Source organism: Condylura cristata, unplaced genomic scaffold, assembly GCF_000260355.1.
Source record: "Condylura cristata isolate star-nosed mole 26May11 unplaced genomic scaffold, ConCri1.0 scaffold00029, whole genome shotgun sequence".
NCBI lineage: Eukaryota > Metazoa > Chordata > Mammalia > Eulipotyphla > Talpidae > Condylura > Condylura cristata.
The window spans coordinates 9817925-9836086 of record NW_004567130.1 but is presented as its reverse complement, the minus strand read 5'-3'; the positions used below and the strand labels follow the sequence as shown (position 1 = coordinate 9836086).

The window sequence follows — 18162 nt, the reverse complement described above, 5'->3', positions numbered from 1 at the left end:
CCAGGACACAAGACACATGCCCTGTGTCGTCCTTAGGGTGGAGAAAGGCAGCGAGGATGTACGGCTGATGAAACCCCCTTCTCCGGAGCACCAGACCCCTGACACACAGCAGGAGGGTGGTGGGGAGGAGGCAGTGGTGGCCCAGCAGGCTGTGGCCATGGCAGAGCCCTCCACTTCTGACTGCATTCGCATCGAGCCTGACACCACTGCCCCGAGCACCAACCATGAGACCATTGACCTGCTCGTCCAGATCCTCCGGTGCGTGTCTTCCCACTGTGAGATTGGCAGTATCTGGCCACTCCTTTCACATCATTCGGCACTCCTGAGCCCACCTTCTTTCTTGTTTAGGAATTGTTTACGTTATTTCCTGCCTCCAAGTTTCCCCATCTCCAAAAAGGAGCTGAGCGCTATGAATTCAGATGAGCTAATATCATTTCCTCTGGTGAGTCTGGTCTGAACTTTGATTTTGTACTCTGCAAGCCCCCTCTGGTGATGTGATAGTCAGTTTTCAGCCATGTCCAACTCTACTCCCAAGCCAGCTTCTCTTCTGCTTAGAGAAGGAAAGAACAAACTTGATGTGGAAAAAGAAGTGGCTTGGTTGGACATGACTTTGGTATATAGAAAGCCATAAGATGCTGGGGCTGAGCTGTCACTTAGGGACAGCATTTTAAACTGACATTTTTTTTTTTAAGATAGATTTATTTATTCATACAGAACTGGTGTACAGGCCAGAGATGCAGAGGGTGAGAGGATTCACCAGAGACAGAGTGGGGAGCAGAACAGGCAGATCGACAAAGTACACTGCTGAGGGGAGCAGCGGGCGGGTCAGGAGAGGTCTGCTGTGCCATGTAGATCTTCTCCCGGGCAGGCGGGGATCGAACTTATGCGGAAGTGGCTTAAGTTTCTTAGTGCAGTGCTTTAACCCACTGCGCCACCAGGGAGGGCCCTTAAACTGACATTTTATAATGAATACATCCTTTTTCCTGTGTCTCAGCAGAGAGAATAAAATCTGTCCCAGCAACAGTGAAAAGCTTAGACTCAGATTGCCTACTATTAGAAAGTTGTAGAGAAGCTCATATGCATAGAAGCAAGCACTAGGTTTTATTTAACCCAAAAAATTCTGATATGTGATGCTTCCCCTGAACTTGAGCCTCTTTCGGACCTCAGTGGTAAGCATCCAAGAGAGCCCTGCTTTCAAGTAGCAAGTGAGAATTCTCAATTTTGGGCCCTGTGAGAATTGGGGTTGTTCACAAAGCTGTTGACTGAGAGAGAAAATGGGGTGAGAGTAAGGAAGATGATTTGTGATTTGCTATGTAGGACTGGAAGTATTGGCACTACATTTCTGGTGATGTCCAGTTGGCAGGTAGAGACTGGCATGTGGAGAGGGTGTGAAAGCTAGGGCAGGAGATGAATCTAGGAGCCATCCACGTCAAGTGGGGGTTTATAGTTAGAATAGCTAGGGGTCAATTTCTAGAGAAGAGAGTTAGAAGTGAAAACTGTGCACTAGCGTGTATGTTCAAGATACAGGACAAAGTATCTTGTGACAACTATACTGATAAAAGCTTGTCCTCATTTAGGCTGTAAATATGCTCTGCAGATCCCAGAAGTAAATGGCTCATGGCTAGGTCAGCCTGGTATTGTTTTTCACTTACTGTTGTTGCCAGACTCAGAGTGAAGCCTGAGTGCATGGACTGAACTGCTCAGACCAAAATATAATGAGAAGTAGCGTCTTAGCTTATTTTCCTAATGGAATTATACCACTAATGTGTCAATTTTATAATAATTGTAACATCTAAAGTAACTCGTTTTAATTATTTAATGTCAGAGACATTAATGTTAATTCTGTAAATGGTGGCCCTTTTTTGTATTCTGCTGGACAAGGAATTCTATAGCCTTTAGGGATTTTGAAAATACTGGGTTAAATGAAAAATATATATTAATACAACTACTGCATGTGAATAAAGATGTATGTAGAATTTCAGTACTTCGGAGCCTGCCAAATATTTATTCAATATTGCCATGGAAATTTTTTTTTGTGCAGTGTGTGAAGTTTCTCTTGATATCTTGGTTTAATAGGGGAATAATTTAGGTTCTAAAGTGAATGACATAGTTAAACCCTTGCCAGAAGCACTTCTTAGAGACCGCAGTCAAGAGTCACTTGGTACTAAGTATCTCATACATCTTTATAGAAAATAAATGCCAAAGTTGGTAAGTCTGTAATGGTCAGCCAGTACCTGCCTGTTGTGGATTCCTGTTCTATGAAATGGCCTTACCATTTTCATTGATGATTTATGAGTAAATCATGTTATAAATTTAAATTTAGAAAATAGATTAAACCTATAGAGATACTACCCAACATATTTTTTAAATTTTAAATAAATAATGTTTATTTTTACATCATTTTGTGCATTTTTCCATCTCAGTTGTAATCCCCATGGGTTTCCCATCACCAAATCACCCATGTGCCATCACCATAGTCCAGTGCATTTTTCTCTCCCCACTTGTTTTTGATCCCATTCCCCACTCCACCCCCCTAAAATGTCGCTGTTCATTGTTATTGTTATTTTCTTGCCTAGTCCGTTATACTCCTGCTATTATCCTGAAATTATCTGGTTATTTTTCCTTTTCTTTCTGGCTTATCTCACTAAGCATGATCTTTTCCAGCTCCATCCATGTTGCTACAAAAGGCACGTGTTTATTTTTTTTGATCGCTGAGTAATATTCCATTGTATATATGCACCACATCTTTTTAATCCAATCATGTACTTGCGGGCATTTGGGTTGTTTCCATGTCTTTCCAATTGTAAATAAAACAGCAATAAACATGGGGGTGCAGGTATCTTTTTGAATCACTGTTTTTGTGTAGTTTGGGTAGATACCTAGGAGTGGGATTGCTGGGTCATATGGAAACTCCATGTTTAGCAGTTTGAGGAACCTCCAAACAGCTTTCCATAGTGGTTGCACTAGTTTGCATTCCTACCAGCAGTGCAGGAGAGTTCCTTTTTCTCCACATCCTCGCCCACATTTGTTGTTGCTAGTTGTTTGAAGATGTTACATTCTCACTGGGGTGAGGTGGTATCTCATTGTGGTTTTAATTTGCATCTCCCTTATTACTAGTGATACCCAACATATTTTTACACTGAGATTCTGTTTGCCAAAGCTGTTTGCTGGGTGCTTCATTTGTGTGTGCTCCCATTTTTGTTTTCATGGCAGTCCCACGAAATTGGCATCAAGATCTCTCTATTCTGGAGCCAGAGATACTACTTGCTCCTTGGGTCTGGCAGACCTTCAGATCAATTGTCTTTTTGCCCAGCTAGTTTGGGGCACTAATGCCATGTAGAAGGGCTGTAGCATTAACCTTCAATAGTTCATATACTCACTTTCTGGCTCTCTCCCTACAGAAAGAGTACTTTAAGCAGTATGAAGTGGGGCTCCAGAATCTGTGCCATTCCTACCAGAGCCGTGCCGACTCACGAGCCAAGGCCTCTGAGGAAAGCCTGCGCACCTCTGAGAGAAAGCTCCGTGAGACAGAGGAGAAGCTGCAGAAGCTGAGGACCAACATCGTGGCGCTCCTGCAAAAGGTGCAGGAGGTGAGCCAGGCAGCCCTCTCATTGCAGCTGGACCACCTGGTGTCTCAGGGAGGGGGCCTGGGCACCTCCTGTTCCCTTCTCCCCACTCACAGGAATCTGTGGTTCCAACTCTGGCTGCACAGCATCCTGACCAGGAGGGCTGGAGGTGGTGCGGCTGCCTGGGCCTCATCCCAGCCAGACCCACGGTATCAGACTTTTGCCCTTGTTTAGATATTTTCATGTACAATCTGGTTTGAGAGCCCTCCAAGCCATAAAACAGAAGTTCTCACTTTTCCAGATGACGCCCAGATGGAATTGGGTAACCCAGAAGCTGGTAGTTCCCCATAGGGTCTCAGTTTTTCATCAGGTAGTAAACATTGAGGGCTTGCTCTGTGCTTGTCCTGTGGATACCAGGTGAACTAGACAAGTGAGATAAGTTCCCTGGTTCTCACAGCCCGACAGTTCTGTGAAGAGACAGTTATTGAAGGTGGGAAGTGCCATGAAGTAATAGGAGATAAGGAAAACAGGAAGGCCACTGTTCTAGGGTATTCAGGGCAAGTCTGTCTGAGGAGCTATTTGAAGTGAGAGCAGAACCAAACATGCAAGATAATTATAAGAATTTTGGTCAGAGGGAAGAGGAAGGTCCATGTCTCATGTGGGTAATTGTGGGTGATAATGGGAGAAAAGGTCCTATTCCAGGTGAGAAGTTACTGGAAGGGTCTGCGTGATCCACCTTGCGATCTAAGATATTTACTGTGGGTGATGTTGGAGGACCTGGCGAAGATAAGAGGTTAGAACTTGGGACACTAGTGAGGAAGCTCCACAGTTGCCTGGAGTGAGATATTCTGGTAACCTGAACCTTGAGTGCTGACAGGGAGAGAAGTGGAAAGACTTGCAGTAATTGAGGGAAAGAAGAAAATGTGATTTTTCTGGTTTGTCTTGAATCCCTGGGGAAGGAGAAGGGGTGGCCTGTATTGAGATGGGAACAATCTGGGGAGGGGTGCGATGGGGTGGGGTGGGTAAGCTGTTCTGAATGCATATTGAATCTGAGAAGCCTGAGTACATGTAAGGCAACTGGAACTTGGGTCAAGGTAGGGCAAGAGAAAGAAATCTGGGCGTCATCTGTGCACAGAGGATGGGGAAGGGGCGCATGATCAAGATGGGACATCCCTTACATGAGGGGAGGTGGATGGGAGGGAAGTAGAGTGACTCTGGGTTCAGTCCCCATGGGCTGCAAAAAGGGTGGTGAGGTGGGCCTCCCACTGCCTTTTGATCCCCTAGCTGATTCTGCTGCTTTCTATTCCAGGACATTGACATCAACACAGATGACGAGCTGGATGCCTACATTGAGGACCTGATCACCAAGGGGGACTAATGGGGACTGCAGCCAGAGATCAGCTCCCTTACCCCTAAAGGCAGAGCCCCTGGGGAGGTGGTGGTATTTCATTCATGGGATGATAGCCTTGTCTTGGTTTGACTCATTTGGAACATTTGTGCATTTGGAGGGAAAGATAATCTGATTCTTTGAATCTTCTTCCCTAAGTTTATAAATATTTATTTTTTAAAAGAAACAAGATGCTGTGCCTGCTGTGAGACCATAATTTTTTTTTTTTTTTTTTTTTTTTTTGTGATTTTTGGGCAAAGGCAAAGGACAGAGAACCAGTATGCCTACCAAACCTGAGCTGCTTTTCTTGGCTCCTGGCCTCGTAGGATGTGGCAAATCCAGCACCATCCAGAGGTTGGAGAGGTTTTGGGGTAGGGCTAGTATCTCTCCTAGAGAACGAACAAGTTGGAATCTGAGAGATGTGAGTGGGAGAAAAGCCCCCAAAGTGGTGTTCCCCCAAGGGGTGCTTTGATCCAGGGTCCCCCTGTGATATGTGATCTGGAAGAGGCTCAGCATTTAGTGGCTTAGCTCACATCTCAGGTTAGGGGTTTGAGTGGTGGCCCAAGCAGCTGTCAGTCATCTTGTTTGTAGTGTCCGAACACTTGGGGAAAGTAAGTTCCTACAGCTCGTCTGTCCATTATCCAAGTTCTCCCTGTAGGAGTGATTTTCCATTAACTGTGGACAATAAGGTCTTCAGCCTCAAATTATTTGAATCCAGGTTGAGAAGTAGAGACTCTGCTATGATTGCTGACCTGGGTAGCACACCAAATGTCTGAACACAGTAGGACCATGTTTTTCAGGGTCCCTGGTGCTGATCTGGTGAGGTCTCTGAATGTGGTAGGGTCCTGAGGAGGCACAGCTGCCACATACAGTGCCAGCTGGTGTGCAATTTGCTGCTGCTTTTTTACTATTTCCCCTCCTCTTGGTCCCACTGTGTCCGGTCAGTGTTCCTGCTCTGGGGTAGACAGGGAGGAGGTCACTGCGCCACAGATATGAGAGGTTGGGCTGTAGGGATTCTAGAGGCAGCCCCGCAGGAAGCACACTATGCCCTCCCTCCCTGTCCATGCAAACTCATGGTTGTGTTCCTCCAGCAAGTTCTCAGGGTTAACGACAAAGGCAAGAGTTGCTGAGTTTTCTTTTTAATGGCAATTGGAAAATTTCTGGTTTGATTTCTCTTCTCTCCACTCTTTATTTGGGGACATTGGATTTCTGAAGGCACAAGAACTAAGGTACTCTATTATTGGTCTGTGATTCTGGCACCCACCTACCCCACATCGGCATGGCTCACATGCCACTCCATTTTGCCTCAGAGACTGGCATGCTGATGGAGGACATCAGGCCACACTGGAATTGAAAGTTCTTACCCACTGTGCACATGCACAGCACCTGTTGACTTTTGGGTTTCCCTGAACCACAATCCTCTTCCTTAGAGGTCTTGGGGTTTCTTGAATTGGTGATTGATTTCCCTCTTATCTAGCTCTCCACACCAGGCCACATATGGTCCATTTTTTGGTCCCCTAAAGTACTGTTTTAATCTAAAAGGAAGTTGGTTTTGCATTTTTACCAGAGGGTAATACTCAAGTTTTTTATTTACAAATATGTAATCAAGATGCAATACTATAAACTTACTGGCAACTCCTGAACTCAGTCTCTTTTCTTCTCTTGTAAAATCCAGTACTTTCTCTTCATTTTCTACCACTGTGACTTAGAGTTCTTCACATTCTTCCTCATCTCCACCATCTTCATTTTTTTGTCTTCACCCTCAACACCTACAGAAGCTGACACTGCACATCCTAAATGTTCACTTCTGAATGTGCCCACCAACTAAATCCACAGCTATGCTGGATGCTGCCTGTTCCACAGACAAAGCACCTGCTATTCTAGTTAGAAGAGTAAATGTAGGCAATCTCTTCCCTTTCCTAGCCCTAAGCACTGATCTGCTTGGAACTGTCTGATGACTTGTGAGAAGGAAGATGGTCTAGTTGGTCTGTGGCAGGAATGTTCTTGGTGCAAGGCTGCAAGAAGGTGAATGCAGCAATCCTTGTTTTAAGGAGTGGGATGGATGTTAATTTTTTTTTAAAGCAATACCTATACATGGCAAGATTCAAACAGTACAAAAGGCTCGCTGGTAAAAGGCAAGACTCACTCCTTCCACCCAACCCCCATATTCTCAGCATATCCAAACATACATCTACTCTTATTTCTACATCCCACCTGTTTCAGAATAGCTTATATGGGTTTACTTGTTTCTGAAAAACCACATAGCATTTCATTGTTGTGGATGTACAGTTATTGAGCAATCTTAACAAAAATTTGGGTTTCTAGTATCTGAAAATGCTGTGGTGTGTCTGTTGATTAACTCAGACCTACATATATAGTGTAAATTCTGAAGGAGATGGCTGTTAAGCGGTCAATTCGTTAATTCTGAGATAAATTCCAGAAACTAGTTCCAACTTAGCTACTAATGTATTTCCTCTGTATACTTAGCAGTATGCAGTCTCTTCCATCTTAACTGTTTACTATTGGAAAGAAACATAGATGGAGTTAAACTAATGTGAAATGGGCATCTTCATTCACCAGTTGTTTCTCTTATGGCTACAGTTCTGAGTCTTGGGTTGTTAGGGACTCATGAATCAAATGAGAAATAGGGGTGAACTCAGAGGATTGTTCACCATATACCAGTCCCTTAACTTCAGAACTATCCTATAGATTTAGAATTAAAAATACCCCTTCAGGATCAATACCAGGTCAGGACATGAGTTTGACATTTTTTGTTTACCAAAGCAGGCATGGATTAATAACAGGCTGAGAAAAACTTCTCTGGGCCCTCCTATATATCCATGAGTAGTGACACTGCCTTTTGGTTCTTCCTGTTGGGTCCATTAGCCCTACAAGAAGTGACTGTCTTTCAGACCTGTGGTTCAAGCAGTGTTGGCCAAGAGTTCACAGTTAGAAAGACTGATAACTGAAAAAGCTCAAACTTACTTGCCATTTACATAGAGCACAGGCCTTGGTCTGTCTTGGTGCCTCCACAGCTACTTTTCTCTATTGGAAGTTCTGTCTGTTGCTAGGCTATAATGGACTGGTTGATGGGTGTGAAGATGTCTGAAATATCCTCAGAATTCCACAGGAGGGTCTGCCCTTTGTTAAAGGTGGAACCTCTGAAGGTTCCTTTGGAACAGCCACGTTGCTCTTAGTTCTCTGAGCAGCTAAACAGCTAGCTTGGTCAAGACTTTGCAAAGCTCCAAACTACAATCCTGTCCAAAAGAAAGACATTACTGGGGATACCCTCCAGAGGGACTGGACAGAGGAAGGGACTGGCAAGCACAGTTCTCAGCAATAAGCCAAAATGATGCCAGGCTTGATTTTCAGTCTGGCAATTTTCATCCAGTATTTTGGAATGTACCTGACCTAAGAAGGGCTCTTGGGTCCTACAAGGCTTCAGACAAATCACTGCCTGCCTATAACTCTCCATTCCTGTAAAAAGAGTTTGGATGACAGTAGAGGTTTTCTGGCTCAGACTGCCACATCGGGAGCTGGTACCAAGTCATGTTGGAACTCATTCCAAAGCTGACCCCTCTAATCTGTTTCCAAGATTCACTGCCTGTCACCAGCTTCCATGTAGGTTTTTGGTTGCTCAGTAGTCCACATTGGATATTACCTATTGACCTAACCTTTTGGCCAGTTTCAGTGTCCCCTAAACATGAGGTAGGTAGGGCTTCCATTAGTCTTCCTGGGGCTGTAGGATCCTCAGCTGCCAGCAAAGGGTGGTGGGGCAATTGGGGCCAAAGTTGGACCTGAGAGAGAAGAAGCTGACAGATCCCTTCTCATTCTTTCTGGACTCTACTGAGATGCCTCCTTGGGATTCTTTAGGGCCCCTTCCTGCTGGAACAACAGTAGGTTACTTGGAAAGCTGTGACTAGTGTTAATCTGCCTCTTAAGTTTTACCTTCCTCCAGTTCTGTTACAGACCAACCCAATTTACATGGGTCTGTGGGTCCTCACCCCAAGTCTCAACTGCTAACACACAAAAAGATCAATAATGGGTTAATTTACAAGAGAAATGAAAGGAATAACCCAGGGAAAGAGTAAGAAAGAGAAAAGTTAACTAGTGTGTGCTACTAGTTCACTGACCTGAACCCCATTGGCACGCCAAAGGCTGTTGAAGAGCCACAAGGCTGAGAGAGATCCTCAGCCTAACATGTTGGTCTTATATCCCGAACCCCAAGATGGCTGCTTAACTCTGCCCTTGGGTCCTAGCAGTCTTCCCTTTGGTGTTGCTGGGATTTGTAGTTTTAGTGTCTGGAGTGGGGGTGGAGTCCACAAAACCCATATCTGTGGAGTTCATTCAGGGCAGCCTTTCCCCTAACAGTTCTTTTTGCCCCACTACGGAGGCTCTGGGTTCCTACTCCTCCCCAGTGTGCCATCATTTTTAAGCAATTTGCTGGGTTTGAGCAGCTGCCCGGGAGGATACTGTTTATCAGAAGTTCCTCACACAAGCTGCTACTATGATATAATTCAAGCCCAAGGGCTGCCTTCAAAATCTCACCTGGTGCAGAGATGCAGCCAGACCTGGCAGCTGGCCATCTCCAGAGGCTTCTGGTGGCCAATGCACAGTCCTGAGTGAGGGTCTGCAAACCCCTAGCCAGTCAGGCTGCGTTCCTCTGAGTGTGGCCCCTAGGGCCATTTCAGACCCTCCAGGCTGGCTCCTACCCAGCACTGTGCCTCTGCACTCTGCGCATGTGCCTCCCGAGCGTCCTTCCATCCCCCCATTCCCCCTCCCCCATGCTCACCCCCATTCCCTGCACCCCTTGTGTAGGAGCAGTGTCTATGTGGGTCCATGAGGCCAAACTTGGGTGTTGGACATGGACCTTGGAGCTTACATGCTGGCTTGCGGCGACCTGGTTGCATGTGACTAGATGGGCGGGTGAGGAACATGGCTTAGAAGCCTTAGGGAGTCAGTGGGGCCGCATTCCACTTTTGGGAAATTGTTTTTTTTCTGGCAGCTTCAATATTAAGTCTGGAGATACCTGTTTTTCAGTGGTTTTCAACTTATTTTGGTCACTATAGAAAACATTTTGTTGGTACTTTTATATCTACCAGACAGAAGACTTGGAGAGGAAGCTGCATGTTTTAAATTAGCCACGTTCAGGTAATTTTCTGGCACATCTTGCCAGCTTGCAGGCTCTCTGGCCTGAAGCTTCTTGAGTTTCACAACTTTAGTCCCTTTGCTACTCATTTATCCTTGGTGTGGAGTATGGTGTTCCTTGAAAGGCAAACAGTTTTAGTTTGGGAAGGGGTTTCTGTCAACCTGGAATAATCCTAACCCTTCCCCCCCCCCCCAAATCTTACCTTTGTATTGCTTTTAAAAATTATTTATGCATACAAGAGCTGGGATGTAGGCCAGAGGTGCAGAGGGAAGGCCGGAGGAGGGTGCGACGATTCACCAGAGACAGGGTGGGTTGCTGGAGAGATCTGCTGTGCCATAAGGGTCACCTCCCTGGTGGGACATCGAACTCATGCTGCAGTGGCTGCGACAGCTTCATAGTGCTGAGACGTGACTCTTTACACCACCAGAGAGGCCCACACCTTACATACTGCAACAATTTTTTAAAAAAGATTTACTTCTGCATACAGGCCAGAGGCACAGGGGCAATCAGAGGATTCACCAGAAACAGTGAGGAGCAGAACAGGACGATTGACGAAGTACACTGCTGAGATCGGAAGAGCGTGGGTCTGGAGAGGTCTGCCGCGCCATGTGGTCACCTCTGGGGCTGGGGAGCAAATTCATGCTGAAGTGGCTTTAGCTTCTTAGTGCTGTGGTTTGACCTGCTGGGTACCAGGGAGGGCCCTATTGGAACAATTTTTGATTTTTTGTTTTAACCTCTACTCCCTGTGAAGTATATTTCAGTATAAGCGGTACTGTATGGTCAGTCTTTGCTGTTTTCCCAAAAGGGAAATTCACTTAGGTCAGACTTGCTCATGAAATGAGCTGCCTTAACTCTTTATTTGTATTTCACAGTTTGTTTTGAGGTCCGCTGGGCTTAAGATGCCCCTTAAGCATGCCAGTGAAGGCATCTCAAACTATTCCCATGTGAATGTGAGTCGCTAGCCGAAAATGGAATTTTGGATGTTATCAGATTTTAGATGGCTCTGTCTCTTAGTTGTTTTTTAAAAAACATCTTTCCAGGCTTTTCTCAGAATTTATCCTTACTTAAAATTTAAAATCACGGCCCTCCCTGGTGGCGCAGCAGGTTAAAGCACAGCACTGAGAAACTAAAGCCACTTCTGCATGAGTTCGATTCCCACCTGCCCCGGAGGTGACATGGTGCGGCAGACCTCTCCTGACCTGCCTGCTGCTCCCCACTCTGTCTCTGGTGAAGCCTCTCGCCGCCCCTGAGCCTCTGGCCTGTACCCCAGTTCTGTATGAACAAATAAATCTTTAAAAAAAAAAATTTTAAATCACTGTAAACTTATTCCTAAATGTTTGGTGTTTGTCACTATGGATGGGCTAGTCCTGATGGAATATCCATCTCTGTTACCTGATGATTAAGATATAAAAGGTTAAGATTTAATAGTTTTATGAATTCTGACAATTAAATAAACTTATCTTTTTTAGATATAGTGTCCAGATTTGCTGGTAGGCTAATGTAGCAGTACTTCCTGTTTTGTTTTAGCTAGGTCCTCTGAAATGAAATATATATACACACTTTTAATGACTACCATGGTCTTGTTTCTGACGTGGATAGAAATCCACATTAGCATTGGCTGAGGATTTAGCTGTTGGTAAATCAGCTTTAAAATGGATGAATGAAGTTTCCTTCTAGTTTTGGTTTTGGTGTGTTTTTAACTTGGGGCCTCGGATGGAGCCAAGGCTGCCAGTTCTGTACCAGTTTTACAGAATGAAATGGGACTGTGGCCCACCCCTCCCCACCTTCTGGCCCTGCCTAGACTGTCAAATACCTTTTAAGTACACAGAACTGGGGTACAGGCCAGAGGTGCAGGGGTGGTGAGAGGATTTACCAGAGACAGTGGGTAGCAGAATAGGCAGACTGACGAAGTACACTGTGCGGGGAGCAGCCGGAGAGACAGGAGAGGTCTGCCGTGCCATGCAGGTCAGCTCCAGGGCGGCCGGGCCTGGGGACTGAACTACTGAAATGGTGGTGGCTGGCTTGCAGTGCTGCACTTTAACTCGCTGCACCTCCAAGGAGGGCCTTTAAGCTGCTGTTTTTTGTTTTTTGGTTTTTTTTTAAGATTTATTTATTCTTATGGAACTGGGGTATAAGCCAGAAATGTGGAGGGTGAGAGGATTCACCAGAGACAGAGTGGGGAGCAGAACAGGCAGATGGATGAAGTACACTGCTGAGGGGAGCAGTGGGCGGGCGGGTCAGGGGAGGTCTGCCTTGCCACGTGGATCTCCTGTGGGGCAGGCAGGAATTGAATTGATGCAGAAGTGGCTTTAGCTTCTTAGTGCTGTGCTTTAACCTGCTGCGCCACCAGGGAGGGCCCTAAGCTGCTGTTTTAATAGTTAATTTTTGTAATTAGTTATAGAGTGGCTACCAAAGAATACTGCAAAAATATAAAATATCTATAAGGAAAGAATATACAACTTATATCCATTGCCTGGTTTAAGAAAATGCCTTATTTTACTTTACAAATTCCTGTGTCACCTTCTTGGATCCTCACCCCTTTCTCCCTGCTCACCATACTGAACTCTGTGTTTATCTTTTTTTCTTTTTTGGTCCTTTTTATATTGTTTGTATTCCTAAATAACTTAGTCTGTTTTTGGACTTAAGTGTACATTATGTATTATTTACTATGAATTTGGTTTTTCTTATGAGTGTGTTTCTGAAGTTCATCCATGCTATTGGACATAGCCACACTGTATCCATCTCCCCCACTGGATAGTCCTGTCATGCTAAATAATATCCAGTGAGGAAAATGAATGAATTCCACCTACAGTCAAACATACTACAACTTTTTATCCGTTCCTCTGTGACTCACAGAGCTGTTTCTAGTTTTTGTGGACATCTCGTGGACATTCTTGTCTCCTGTTGCCTGCATGCAGGGCTTTCTCCCTGGAATCCTTGGATAGAATTGCCAAATCATAGATCATGCCTGTTTCAATTTTACTAGGCCATAGTGAATTGTTTCCCCAAAGCAGTTGCATTAATTTACATGAACAGGGCAGAGTGCTTCTTTATCTCCTTCAATCACCCTTCTATTGCTATACTTGATTTTTTTGCTAGTCTGATGGGTGTGTAGTGGTTTAATTTGTATTTCCCTGATTTCTAATGATTGCACATCTGTCTTGATACAGAATTTTGCTTAAAACTTTTTTTCTTTGTTCTTTGTAAGTTGTCTGTGTTATAATTCCTTTTTCACTCCTTGTGATACTTTTTTAAACTCTTGAGTCTTTTGATGAACAGACATTCTTAATTTTAATGTAGAGTAATTTAAGTCTTTTTTCCATTTCCTGTAAGTTGTTTAAGAAATCCTTCCCTACATGAGTTCACGAAGATAGTGCTTTATGTTATTACCTAAAATCTGTAGTTTGTCTTTCACATATGGATCATTAATCTATGTTAAATGTAGAATTGACTTTAATATGGAATTGACTTTTTTGGCATGATGTGAGGTAGAGCTTCAATTCCCTTCTTCCTTTATGATTGGCCCCACATTCCTTACAGAAGTCTTTCTTTTCTTCATTAACTACAGTGTTACTTCTCATCAAGTGTTCTTATGGGTATCAGTCTGTTTTTGGATTTTTATTTAATTATACTGGCTATTGTCTCTTTTTGTCAACACGAAAGTGATTTGCTTTGAATTTTAAATACAAATTTTGATATTTAAAAAAGACAATCCTACTTTTCTGCTTCAAGATTATCTTGACTATTCTTGGTCCTTTGAATTTATCATGTGTATTTTAGAATTACTTTATCAAGCTCCCTGAAAATTAAAGCTGGTTCTACTTGTCATCAGTGTCAGAATTGATGTTATCTCTTCTAAACCATGAAGATTATATAGCTTCATTTAGATCTTTTGTTAGAAAGATCTGAAGAAAGTATTATGTTTCCCTTTAGAGGTCTTGTTATATCCTGTTGGATGTATGTTAGGTATCTAATATTTCTGATGCTATTGTAAATATTTTTAAAACTTCGTTTTCTGACACTTTATGACCAGTACATAAAATATAAATAATTTTTACATTATAATTTATCTTTACAGTCCTCTGCTCTACCAACTGAGCTACTTTAGATTCTTCTGGATTTTCTGTGATCTGTGAACAACAATAATTTTGCCAATTTTCATACTTCATATATCTTTCTTGCCTTTATTGCAGTGGCCAGGACTGCCAGTACAGTACTGAATGTCAGGGGTGAAAACAGGTATCCTTTTTTTGTTGTTGTTCCCTATCTCACAGAAAAAGACTGTTTTGGGTGGGTAAACTAGCCTTGCATTTCAAGAATAATTTTATCGTGCTAGATTTGTTAACGTTTTGTTTTGAATTGTACGATCATTGTGTAAGTGATGTCTGTTCATAATTTTTCCTTGTGTTCTTGTTAGGACTTGGTGACCAGCTTATACTAGCCTCAGGAAATGAGTTGGGGAGTCGCCCTTTTCCCCCTCTCAGTTTCTAAAAGACTGACTATTCTAGGTGTATATATTAGGGAAGATATTTAACTGAGGTTTTAAGGTTGCTTCTACTTTGTTTTGCTTAGATACATGTGGGACCTTCTCACTTTATCCTCTGTTCTTCTCTCTGTAATTTTTGCCTATTTGTGTGTGCGTGTTGCATTCTATATACTTTTCAGATCTCACTTCCATGTCACTAATACTTTCTTCAGTTGTATGGTCTTAGGAAATTATTTTTAGGGATTTTTTTCAATTTCTGGTTGTTCCTTAGAATTTTTAAAGCCACTTTTCTGTTTCTGGAAATACATTAAACATGCTTTTATATCCTGTGCTGACAATTTCACTATATAGCCAAGTTTCTGCTGTTATTTCTCTTGACTCTTGAACATGGGACAACTTGTATTTGCTTGTGTGATCAAAGAAGTTATACTGTGAGTTGCCCATTTTCTTTGAAGTCTCATAGGTGGGACTCCAAAAGGCCTCACCTGAGGGTAGATTCTCCAGGGAGTTTTTCTTTCATGTGACTAGAGCATTGCCAGTTTGGGACCACAAGATTTGTAGAATGGGGCAAAGGGTAGTCTCCTGATTACAGTTCTTACGGGATTTCGTTCTGCTCTTCTTAGGTCTAGCATTTAAGGTCACCAACATTTCTTGTTTTTATTTTGAATTCACTACATTATTGCAAGTACAGACTTTTAGGGGCTCAGCTTTATGGGGACATCTCCTTTTAGCTGCTCTACTTTGGGGCAGTGGGACACTGAGCTCAGTAAATATAAGGGCAACATTTGCCCCCCTCCAGGTTTCCACACCCACCTAGTTTTTGGCTTGAGTGTTCCTTGTATTCTCTCCAGGTCATGGAAACAACAAGGCCATTTTAAAATCTTACCCAGCATGGCTAGTTTCGAGGATTATCAAGAAACCAGGTCTGCCAGGTTGCCAGAAAAAGAAGTTCTTCTTGATCTATATGACAGAGTGACTGATTGTACTGCAGAGCTTCCCAACATTGATTTACACTTGAGTTTCAGTGATAGACTGCTTGAGCATGGGCTTATCAGGTCGGGGCATTCATGCTTTGTATGTGGCTGGATTCTGTTTGCTATTATTATATTTGTATTTATGCAAATTCTTAAGTATATATTTTTAATATTGATATATTTCTTACATTTTAATGTGTTAGCTTTTATTGTTGCAGTTTTGCTGGTTAGCTTCCTAAGTTAAAAAGCTTTGAGATTGTCCCTGTTGCTGCCTGTGTTGCACTTTGAAAAGTTTTCTCGGTCGTGTCCCTCTGCCTCCCAGACGTGGAGCCCCAGCCCAGAAGGTAAGGCAGCCTTAGGCCTCCTCCCTAGAGGTGGCAGGCATGAGCGTGAAGCACTGGGGAGAAGCAGCATTTCCTGGGCCACTTGGCTTGGGCCTCCCGGTTTGGTCTCACGACTTGATGCTGCAGCTCATCACCTGCTGCCCCAGGCAGTGTCTCCTTGGCCCTTTACTCTGGGAGGGCTTCCTAACTGGAAGTCACATCTATTTACTGAGAACCTACTGTGTGCTAGGCACAGGGGATGCTATAGCATATCAGACACACAAATCCCACTCTGATGAAGACACAGTCCATTGGAGGGGGCGGGGGCAGACAGTCAGCAAATAAGTGAAATACGTGGTTTGCCAACTGGTGCAGTGCAGAAGGAGGAGGCTGTTTGTCGGTAGCTTCTTACACTTTTGGATGCAGCAGGTCAAGCCCACATTGTTCCTTGCCACTCCCCACTTTTTAAAGCACCGCCTTAGCTCTTTGGTTACACAGTTGCTCCTCCATATAAATTTCACAAGCATGTCAAGTTTTTGAAAAATACTGGTAGGATTTTCATTAGGATCAAAATTAGTAGATTTGGGAAGAGCCAACATAATAGAATTTGCTCATCACCAAGATGGCATTTTATATATATATATATTTATATATATATTTATATATATATTTACATCCTATCATTCAGTAAAGTTTATTAAAAAAAAAAAACCTGATTTTGTTAGCTGTATTGTGAAGGCCCTATGACATATGTCATGGTACCTTTCTGTTACACATCCTTCTAGCTCACGGCTGGTAGAGGAGAACCCACTTAGGAATCTTGTGTTTAACTGTCAGAGGGTCTTTCTTGAATGTCATTCTGAGGTCACTACCTGCTGAGAGCTCTGCCCGCTCTATTGCAGGCTCTCCAGCCCCTTCCTTGCCTCCGTGGACTGGCCTTTGACATACACAGGCTTTGCCCATGCAGCTCACCCTCTTTCCTGGCACGCCCCTTTTCACTGCCCTCTGGGTCTGTCCTGGACATGCCTCCCTCCCCTTCTCTGAAGTGAGAAGCATGCCTGCAGCTGGACTCTCCATTGCCTGCCTCCCTACAGATGGGAATGCAAGGCCTCAGAAGGAAGGAGTGGGGTGGGGCTAATTCTGCAAGTGCTGGCAGTGGAAGGATGATCCAGGGGATCAGACCAGTCACTCTGTCAAAGGCCCTAGGAGCTAGGGAGCTGAGTTGCCTGGCAACCCTGGGAAACAGAAGCAGCCCAGATGATGACTGTCCAGCAACGATGGAACTCACCAGGACCTTCTCTGAAGGTGGTGGGCACATTGGCATAGCCCCTAACCACCCTAGGCCAAGCTGTAACCCTTACCCTAGGGTCTGATCCAGCCCTTTGCATCCTTCCTGGTCTAGACTCCCATCTCACAGGTCCTCTACTTCACCCCTTGTCTAAACAAACCCATCACTTCCTTGGCTCTGAGCAGAAACAGTTTCACATTCCTCTCCCATGTGGGCTGTCACCAGCCCTACATTAGCCTGGCCTTACCCAGTCAGAGTCAGGACAGGGCCAGGGCCACTGAAAACTCCAAATCCAAGGCTTTTTTGTTACTTGTCAGCAAGTGCTGGCTCATGAACAGTATTAAGAAGGTACATTCCACTGTTCTGGTGCAGCCTGGGGCACAGTCCTGCCTCCCCCTCTCACCTTTTTTTTTTTTTAAAGATTTATTTATTTATGCATACAGAACTGGGTACAGGCCAGAGGTGCAGGGGCTGTGAGAGGCTTCACCAGAGACAGAGTGGGGAGCAAAACAGGCCGACTGACGGAGTACACTGCTGCGGGGAGCACCAGGTGGGTCAGGAGAGGTCTGCCGTGCCATGCGGGTCAGGAGAGGTCTGCCGTGCCATGTGGGTCACCGCTGGGACGGGATCGAACTAGTGCTGAAGTGACTTTAGCTTTTTAGTGCTGTGCTTTAATCTGTGCCACCAGGGAGGGCCCCTACCCACCCTTTCTTGAGTGGCACCCTAAGGCGTTTTACTTGTATTTTTACCAGTTTTTTTTATATAAAAATAAAACAGCTCAGTGTGAAAAGAAAACCCTGTGATGTAGTTTGGAGGGGGGCGGGGGTTGGAGTAGGGGTTCTGGGGAGCTGGAACAGTGGCCACAGTGGCCCAGAAACAGGACAAACCCAGATGACGGGAGTTGACCCAGTTGGTGGGTCTTCTTCACCCTTGGACTGCAGGACATAACCCGAAAGCAGACACATGGTGAGAAAGAACAGTAACAGGAT

General features: G+C 44.2%; 1 protein-coding gene across 3 annotated transcripts in view; it reads left to right on the top strand.

Annotated features, from left to right (window-relative positions):
* The window catches only part of MORC2 (MORC family CW-type zinc finger 2), a 39901-nt gene extending 33321 nt beyond the window's left edge, over window positions 1-6580 (top strand). The window contains exons 23-27 of one of the 3 annotated variants that reach the window (XM_012731120.1): window positions 37-258; window positions 349-442; window positions 3402-3590; window positions 3683-3775; window positions 4876-6580. In XM_012731120.1, the coding sequence (XP_012586574.1) occupies window positions 37-258; window positions 349-442; window positions 3402-3590; window positions 3683-3775; window positions 4876-4944 (667 nt within the window). In that variant the 3' untranslated portion in view covers window positions 4945-6580. The remainder of the gene's footprint in view (window positions 1-36; window positions 259-348; window positions 443-3401; window positions 3591-3682; window positions 3776-4875) is intronic. The other 2 variants (XM_012731121.1, XM_004690912.2) reach the window with 2 other exon arrangements.
* The last annotated feature ends 11582 nt before the right edge of the window (window positions 6581-18162 follow it).